This window comes from Rhamphochromis sp. 'chilingali' (genome assembly GCF_963969265.1).
Source record: "Rhamphochromis sp. 'chilingali' genome assembly, chromosome: 12".
Classification (NCBI taxonomy): Eukaryota; Metazoa; Chordata; class Actinopteri; order Cichliformes; family Cichlidae; genus Rhamphochromis; species Rhamphochromis sp. 'chilingali'.
This window is the reverse complement of record NC_137939.1, coordinates 30,003,726-30,013,588: the sequence shown is the minus strand read 5'-3', so window position 1 is coordinate 30,013,588 and position 9,863 is coordinate 30,003,726. Positions and strand designations below refer to the sequence as shown.

The following is a 9,863-nucleotide window of genomic DNA, read 5'->3' as shown; positions in this document are numbered from 1 at the left end:
CATAAGTCCTAACACTTAACTAAATGAGAAGAAAGGCTTTTCGTTTTCCACTTCTACTTCATTTTCAATAATACATATTACGACATATTACCTGCTATTTTCACGCATTCTTCAGTCAATTTTCTAAAAATATAACAATGGTAAAGGCAAAAAATTTAAAATAGGCACTAATAATGAAATCACTCAATTTTGCATTGCAAAACAATGAATGGACTGTGTTTCATTGAACTGTAGATTGTTTCAGTGCAAACTATTAAGAAAAATGTGATATACTTAGTTGTGTATTTCTGTTTTTACAGTCATGTCTGTGTTTTATGTGCATGCAACAAAAATTAAGTATTTAAAAAAATAAGTAAAAATGTATTTTTGTGAACTAAATTGATACATAATTGCGTGCTGATAATATCAAACCTTTCATTGTGTAATATTTTTATACTAATCGATTCTACATAATCTGTCTGAATTACTGCGATTACAAATACTCAGGAATGATAGGAGACTTATTATTCTTTATTAAAAAACACACAGAAACATTGATCCTTTTTGCAATGAGTAATTTATTGTTTTTACTTTTGTATAAAATCTTTTGTGTCCACTTTAGGCAACAGTTAGCATGAGAGTAGTTCTCACAGCTGTTAGATGAAGTCTAAACTTATCAGTCTTCTCAACAATCACACACCCCATTCACGCAGAGAAAACACACAATCACATAGTGTACTGGAGTTAATTCAGTGCAGTGGTCCCAAACCTAAGTTTATTAGTAGAAAGCCGAGGACAAAAGCTCAACAATAGGCAGCTTGTAATCATCATCACTTCAAAGATGGTACTATATCAAGGCAAGTCACGCAAACACAAAGAGCCACAATAAATCTGCAGCCTCACAATAACTAGAGGAGACTGCTTTGTTAGAATCTGATGGATGAAAGCATCATTTAATTAGGTTTGAAACCACTGCTTTGGTGCAACTTGTAAGCAGATTTAGATTAAGACAATTTCAAAACAAAAAAGGCAAAGAAACACATCAGACATCTGATACACGGCAGCACATCCTGTGTTTGGCGAGCAGTTACACAAAGCAACAGCTGTAATTATAGGCAACAAAACAAAGGACTGATTTTGTGTAAGAAGAGTCGGCACGCTTACGCAGATCAGTACTAATCAGACCGAGATTAGAAAAAAAGACACTGAAAGAGCAGAAATGCGGTACGATTGCATTTACATAATCATGAGACACCTCATTCCATAATCACCACATTAATGATTTTTGCAGTGCAGTAGCTATTGCATTCCTACGAGAGGCTCTCTGGTACTTCTTACATCAATCAAGTGGAGAAACATTGTTTCTCGTGGTAATGGGGAGGAGATCCTGTAAACTGTAAATCTGTAACATCAGCACCTGTCATGAATGAAATGCGTGTCCTTGCCAGCACCTCCCAATCTCTAATACAGTACATACCCTCCTCCCTCACTCAGACGTACAAATGTAAAGTAGATGTACACACACTCGCACACATACAGACGGAACATAAAACACGCAGATTCAGGTCGATGTCAATCTGATCCATAAATTACTAGCATCACATTGTTTCATATAATAACTACTTCCAACAGCACAGGCCTCAGTTTGACTTTGACTCTTACTGCTGTTTTCTTCTTGGGAAATTTGACTTGATTCAAAATCCTCGCTTTCTTATAGAACATCAATTAAAAAAAGACTAGGAAGCGCTATTCTGGCAACTCATCATAACATGACATTATAATGTAGCAGTATGAAAAGAAATTACATTTCCTTTCATTCCCAAAGAAAACGAACTGCAACGACTTCAACTTCAAAACCAATAGTATAGTATCCACAAATGACACATTACTCGAAGAAATAATGTCATAGGCATTGCAACTACAAGTAAACTTTTTTTTTTTGTTTGACAAATCGACTGCATTTGTACGAGCAGTCCGAAGTGAGTAACAACTACAGCCAGTGCTAATTTCTGCTCTTTTTTAAAATTATTTTTCCTCCTCCTCTCAATGCGACAGAGCCACGACGTTTGCTGCCCTCATTTCGCAATGTGCATACAGATCAAAGAAACTTCATCTCTGTCCTGCACATTGCAAATGCATATACAGTACACAAAAACAAGTATTTCCAGGATTATTAGGTCTATTTTCAGGGGAAGGTTGGATCGGAGGCCTTCATTTGGCTTGATTACAGTGTGAGATTGCTGTAATGGAAAGTGAGCCGGTAAAGTATCAAAATACACCAGCTTCCTGCGCGCTGAAAAGACAATTTGTGTTTAGTGTTGACACCTTTATACATCACAAAACAAAAGGCTTATGTCAGCATTCACACACTGTATTTTCTGTTTGCTGCGCTGGAAATGAACAAAACACTACTCGCTGTACTCCTAATTGACTCCTACGCACAAGTGTTTCCGTGTTTTTTTCCATTAAGGCCGCATTCATCACCCCCAACAGAATTACCTACAATGTTGTCTTTGAACTGCATCCATATTACTTCTGGGGAGTGATCTGTATGTGCTTTCAGCATCTCTCCTCCTTTGTGTAACACTCAAGCTCATTCTTCACATATTTTATTGACACTCACTATAGGAGACCTGTAGTTATTTATGATAATAGCAGTAATACATGTAAAATGTGTAATTTACTCATCTTAGATGAAGCTATTGTGCAAATTATCTGCAGAGACGCTAGTACTAAACTTCAGGAGGCAGTGGATCTACTTCTTTCTTCATGCACGACTGCTCTTGGCACTGTTCTTCCGGGATCTTCTGCTGAGGACTCGCAGGCCTCTCCTCCACTGCTGCCACGCATTCCTCTGAGCACAGAATAACATCGGTCAAAGGCTTGTCTTCATGCTTATCTTCCTTCAGCTCCTCTCCTCCTTCTTGTTTCCTTTCCGCAAACTCGTCTTCTCTTGCATCTTGTTCCCTCACCAAAGGCTCCTCCTGTTCAGCTTCCTCTGTTCTGGGCAGCGTCTCAAAGGCTCCAGGCTCTATGGGACTGAGTTGATAGTAGAGCAGGGAAGAGGAGTCTTTGAGGAGGTCAGAGGGGCTCTCCTCCTGGTTGTCAGTGATGCACAAGACCGTAGCCCCTGTAGGGAAAGGCCCCTGCAGGAGGACCTGCTCAACACCTGGAACTTCTGCCTGCTCAGGCAGCTCCCCTCCCAAGGCACTGGGTAGGAGGCAAAGAGGCTGCTCTGTGAGCCCATCAGCACTCAGCTCTGGCTGCACTGCTTCCCCTTCAGCCTCCTCCCTCTCCCTCCTCTCCTGCTCCTCTGCGCTCTGCAGGTGCAGCACGGCTGTCTCGTTCTCCCTCTCCAGTATATCCTGCTCCGCCAGAAGATCCTGAACCTCCACGACCGACTGCACTTCGCTCTCCTCCAGCTCAGAGTCCAGGCCAGCGACTGAAGAAAGGTCCGGTGAAGTGGGACACGTGGAGGAGGGGGAAGACAGCGGGTCTGATTCAGCATACTGGTCTCCCATTCCTTGTATGAGCATCCTCCTCTTCTCCACGTCCAGCTTCATGATGGTGTGCAGGTAGTGAGTTCTGACACGTAGAGGGTTGAATTCAATACGACCTGCTACGTTGCCGCAGCCATCCCTAGAGCAGCCACACGGGAAAGACATTCGATCCACCTGAAGAATAAGGCAGAGGTAGTTTACTCTCATTTCATCTTGAAAGTAAAATGCTTAAATACTGATTAAATTTACATAAGTTATGAAAGTGTTTACGGTTGTTCAGGAGATCTAGGAAAATCTAGGAAATCATGGCAATCAAGAGATAATCTGGTTACTGTGCAACAAGTCAGGCTGAGACAGAGATGTACTTCCTCCTAACAGGTAAAAATATAAGCAAATGAGACAAAAGATTCAGGTTATTATTTATACACCAGGTGTATAAATAAATGATAACACAATGTCTGATTTACTGCTTCATTCCGATGTTTTATGAATTCTGATTTCACTGCACTGATCAATAAAAGCGTGCAGCCGGTTCTGGATCAGATAACAGCATTGTAATAGTGAGGAAAGAGATAACAGAGCAAGCAGAATAAAGCATCTGCCTCTATAAAACACATCAAGTGAGTAAATTCTCAAAACTTTAACAAAGTTGCTCAACACAGCTTGCCTATGCATTCACACTGTTTAACTTGCTGCTTAAAAATGACCAAAGAATAAAGATATTCTTATTAGAATCACTGAACTGGTTTATTTAGCTGACATATATCTGCTCCCCAATTAAAGGGGACCTTCCTTTCCCCGTGTTCCATCTAACCACCAGATTTCATGAAAAGTGCTAGAAACTGGCTTTGTATTTTGTTTTTTGGTTGTTTTTTTCATGATCGTGCTAAAAAGAAGAGAAGATTTAAGAAAAAAACCCCAGCTCTGATCACATCTCTTCGCCTCAGCACTCGCCTTAGCCGAGAAAAGAGAGAGAAAAAAACCCCACATAAAATCAGATGAATAGGCTTTTTTCATAGCAGACATTTTAAGCTATCGTAGGGAGAGCACCAGTGTTATTAATAATATTAACAATGGCTCTGTTATACTCGAGAGCCCCAGAACGCCATGACAATGTGACAGCGAGCCGGCACGCAGCCTTCCACGAAACCAGCACACTTAAACAGAAGCAACAAAACAGGAGTCAGTCATCATTCGTTTCTATTATTTATTTACTAATGCGCTTCCCTCCCCCTGTGAAATGTCAAAACACCTACAAGTGAGTGAAAAACAAATTGAAAGGAAAGGAGGTTGAAGTCATCTGACGCCCTGTCTTTGGCTTTTTTGTGGGGAAGTGTGCGCTGCAGGCTAACAAGTTGTCACAATCTTCTCTTCTGCTACTGCGCTACATGTTTTTTCTCTGACAGACATAGGCTGAAGTCTGCCGGCAGAGAAACAGGATGACAGGAACTAGCGTGGCCGTAAATGAGGGGAGACACTGTTACGGAACAACCAAATATTTTGTATTTATTGTTATTTATTTTATCTTAGGGGAGAAACACTGAAAACCAGCATAAACTGTTTTAGTCAATTGTTGGGCATCTACATGCATCAGTGCTACTGAACTCTCCTGAGGGGATGAACACCATTCTTCAAAAAGATATTCCCTCATTTGGGGTCATAATGATGATGATGGTGGTGATGCTCTGCAACACATCTGACCAAAATGTCCCACAGGTCTTCAGCTGGGTTGAGATCTGTAGGCTGTAATGGCAACAGCGTGTAATTGAACTCAAAGGGGGCCATTGTAATCATGGAGGAGACCACTTCTCTCAGGATAGAAATGTTTCAGGATCACTCAGAGCAACTTTGGCTTGATTTGCAGTGAAACTTCCCTCTTAGCGTACAAGCAGCAAAATGTCACTCACAGTTTAATTCAAGAGTTCAATTCAAATAAAAGACAATTCAAATACTGCAAATGTGTTTTTGAAGTTTTTAGTCTCAGCAAACTGCAAAGAAGCTCTCCTCTTTCTGCAAATGCACCCAACTCGCTTTCAACAGCTCTTACCTGGCACTTAATACCAGCCTGGCTGCAGCCACAATGGCGAGGGTCACAGTACAAACGGCAGTCGCAGCCGCATTCCTCCCGAGAGAGGCGGATAGCTCGGAGCTCAGCTTTCTCACGCGCATCGATGCGGGTGATGCCGGAGGCTCGCAGGAGGGCTCGACGCCGTTTGGTGGGCAGCGGCTGAAGGAAGAAACAGTCGTCCACTTCCACGCCGTCCACGTCCTCATCCGACACATCGTCCAGAGTCAGCAGCTCCGCCTGAGCGCACTCCACCGTGCCGTTCCTTGTCAGCTGTGGACGACAGCGTGGAACTGTGAGCTGAGGTGAAAAAGGAACTGATTGCCTATTTTAAGCTCAAGTGGTAGATAAGTATCCTGAAGAGTGATACTTCAAAAACAATTATATTTGCAGCTGATTTAGCATTTTGAACAAAGGGTTTTCAAACGGAGAATGGTGAAGGAAGTACTGCGATCTTTATTTAAGAAAAGGCCTCAAAAAACTAAAACTCCTGCATAAATTAAAGGACACAAACCCAGATATGATTTAATGAAAATAAGCTATCATGAGAAAATTAGTAACTACTTGCTGTATTACATTGGTTAAGTGTTACATACACATTAGCTTGTATGTAAGCGTCATTTTACAGCTGGTCCAAACTGAACTCCTTTTAAATACTTTCTATTTTGGTAGTTTGGTTCACTGGTTCCCAGCCTGGAGGCCGGAGCCCTCCAATGGGTCACAAGATAAATCTGAGGGGATTATGACTTGATTTGTGGGGGAGGAAAGAAGAAAAAACTAAGTTTCACTAAATAAACACATACGCATCTTTTGTATCGCTCTTTAATCTGTGTGAATTTGTTTGAAACATCAGTGGCCTCAAACAGTTATTGAAGTAAAATTGTTTCAGGAGTTTAATGGGGGTAATTAGTCTTCAGCAGGACACCTAGCAACTCACAGGCATGGGAACTGTGGAAAGGGGCCCCAGCTCGACTGTTTTTGTACGGGGTCACAAAGCAGAAAGTTTTGTAAAGTCTTGAAGGACAGAGCGGAAGTACATGTACTGAGTCACTACTGCAAGTGGAGACATGCAAAGTGCCCACAGCTGGAAGATACTACTGTGCCTTGAATTTTGACCCTCTTGGGGCACGACTGATACATCTAATCTACCTTCATCTTGCGGGCATTCAGCTTCTCCTGGCGCAGGTGCTGTTGCAAAGTGTGCCGGTGACTGGTTTCCTGTTCGCGTGCAAACTCCCCCAGTGTGTAGTGTCTGATGGAGGAGTGGTGACGGGCCATACCCAGGGAGCTGCCCCCTTGGCTGGGCACGCTGGTGAAGCCCTGCCGCCGGGGGAAGTAATACACCGTCACCAAATCAAAACGTACACGTTTCCCCCCTGGTGACGGCTTGTGCTGCCTGAGGATAGAGGTGGCTAAAGCGGGGAAAAAGGGAGAAAGATTTTCAGTACAGTCTTACACACCAAATACTAAATACTTGCGTTGATTAACTGTTCAGTTTCTTTCGACTTCCTTTAATGAGATTCTTACGGGTAAATGCAGTGCTAGAGGGAGGGTTGAGGCTGTCACAGCTGTCAGCACTGTCACTGCTGGAGATGTCATCGTCAGAGTCCTTAGGTGTAGAGAATGGAGAGCTGTTGTCCACCTCTTCATATCTTCGTTTGAGGCTGAGGGACGAACCTGCCTCCATGGAAACTTAAGTATCTGGGGGCACAGAGGAGCACAAAAAAACATACCCGGCACCAGTAAATGTGTTTCAAAAGATGTGAACACATGACACATTGTGATTTACTACCACAGAAACAAAATGCTCGTGTTGTCACTTAGAGAATGAGCTAATTTTTTTTATCAAACTGTTCCTGTGTAAGGTCAGCCCTTGACAACACAAACAGAACAAAAAGGTGACATCTGCTCGCTCCTGCCTCCTTTCATCTGTATTCCAGCTCCATCATTTCGTCTGTGTGGCTCCCATCTCACATGAAATCCGACTTTGAAATTATCAAGTCTGAAAATGTAACCATGGCAACTAGGCAAGCACAGTTTATGCAAGCAGCCTTGAAGCAAATAATGTCTGTGGCTTCACAATCTGTTTTTACCCCTAAAGAAAATCTGCTATAAACTGAGTGTAGGGGGAGGGATGGATATGGGTGAATTTGAAGGAGGGAGCTGATCACTTGCATCTGTAGGAGAGGTCAAACAAGGTGAATGAAAGCAGCTAAATACATGTCTGATGTTACACTGTGTTATGTCCTGTGCATTACACAGGCATCTGCATTCACACAGATACATTCCAAATAATTATACATCAATATTAACACCGATGATTATGTCCCATAGAGACACTATATCCATCTACCTTAAACCTACCATATTACTACCATACATCCTATAGTGTGAACCAGCTACTTCTCAAGGTAATTCATATTTTACTATGCAGCATGCTACTGCCTGCAACATATTGTAATGTCATACCAAATGGAGCAACTCCCATTCTGTAGTTTTTCATTCAGTTTTTTTTAAGTGCTTGCAGGAGAATGTTCAAACTGACACGTACATTTATAGCATAATTTATGTAATAACTACACAATTAAATTTGTCCTTCAGCTAAAAAGAGAAAAGGGATGTGCTGATACCAAAAAGCTGCTCAAATGCAGTCTAAGTGATCTTTCCTGGAACTACTTCTGAGGGGGGGAAAGTCCAAAATTATCTAATCTATGTCCTAATAATAATTATGACCATTAAAGACTAATACCTTGACCTAATTTCAACAAAATTACCCACCTTGACGGGCTGTAAGGGACAGGGCCTAACCTGTAAAGATGCAGCTGTGGTTATGACACCAAATGTGTGCCCTTTTTTAAAAACCAGAGTAACACATCTGACATTAAATGTTTATTTCAGTTTAGGAATTTAAGGCTTTTCTTTCAGGACTTAAGTTTGCCTTTGACATGTTACAGGATGTTTACCGACAGGTGTGACTTCACGGTATATTACCCGTCAGGGACACGCAGTTTAGAGGAGCTATTTGTTTAAATGTGGACATACAGACTGACTGTGTTGGGGGAGGTTAGATATTGCCAGTCTGACAAGGCAAGGCTCTCTATCTGTCTCTCTCTCTTTCCATTTCACACACACACACAGAGAAAAAGAGCCACACAGAGACACAATGGCAAACCGCCCGGTTAATGAAACACTAAACCCACTTACCTGGGGCAGAAACAGGGACCCTTATTCCAACCAACTCGTAGGTCGTTTCTGTTTCCAATAGGAGCTGCACATCAATCTTTCAACGCCCTATGAGACGCTCTTTTATGCCAAAACCGAGATCCCTGAACGAGTATCCAGACTGCAACCGTGGAGCCGAAGTAATCTGGATGAAAGCTTGCGTGATTGTCAATTTGCAACACTTATATTTGGCTATTTCAGGCTACTTAGGCTTCATGCTCATTGTTCTGCACACTGAAAGATGACGAAGAAAACGGGAGCTGTGCAAGACCGGCGGGTTTTATTTAAATGATGCATTCCTATCTATTTAAAGGACAGACGATAGGAAGAAGGGGCGTCATAGGGTTAGCTGCGCTTTATTCTCCAACATTTTTCGGTGCAGCATGAATAATGTAAGACCCTCAGTGTCTTGTCTTCCTGATGTAAGCCTTTAAATGGGTGTAATGGAGAAATCCGCTGACATCTGTGTTCGTTTATCCTTTTCTTCTCGCCGGGGCGGGTTCAGTCGTCTGGGCTTACTTCGCCGTCTTCTCGCAATAACGGTGCGCTCTGCTCTTTATCGTTTGGTGTCAAAATCTTGCAGGTTTTCTAGCGAGAAGACGCCTTTCTCCCCGCTTCGCCCCGGCCCCGTTTGTTACAATGTAACAATGGAGGTAGAAATTCTTCCCTGTAGCTGTATATATACTTATTGTGACATCACGGGCATGTCCTGCGCCGGGGTATGCTGGGAAATGAAGTATCTATTCAGTTTTTTTCCTGTTTCTTTGTTCATATTGTGCAGAAGCAGATGTGCAAAGCACGAAACCGTAGTGCGCTAAATTAACCTGCATTTAAGCTTAATTTGGTTAACAGTATATGACATGCTAAAGTCTAGTCAAATGTAAGTGACTAGGCATCCACATCTGTACACCAAAGGGACAGATGTGGAGCCTGTGCTAGATAGTGCCAATAAAATATCATGTCTCCTTTTTTAGGAAAGCTTCAAAACATTTAGTTTAACACTATTTCATATTTTTAAAGAAAGACAGCAAATAGCAGCCAGTACATGGTTAAGTTTTAATAATGCCAATGAGATGAGGGGCAAATACGGCTATCGA

General features: G+C 42.1%; 1 protein-coding gene across 1 annotated transcript; it reads right to left on the bottom strand.

The window, feature by feature from the left end:
• Window positions 1-537: 537 nt before the first annotated feature.
• On the bottom strand, window positions 538-9,456 carry csrnp2 (cysteine-serine-rich nuclear protein 2). The gene is made up of 5 exons (XM_080899681.1): window positions 8,749-9,456; window positions 7,072-7,245; window positions 6,694-6,956; window positions 5,527-5,817; window positions 538-3,653 (listed from the first exon to the last, which is right to left on the bottom strand). Exons 2-5 carry the CDS (start codon window positions 7,229-7,231, stop codon window positions 2,712-2,714), a joined length of 1,656 nt encoding a protein of 551 aa, XP_080755807.1. The 5' UTR covers window positions 7,232-7,245; window positions 8,749-9,456; the 3' UTR covers window positions 538-2,711.
• Window positions 9,457-9,863: the final 407 nt, after the last annotated feature.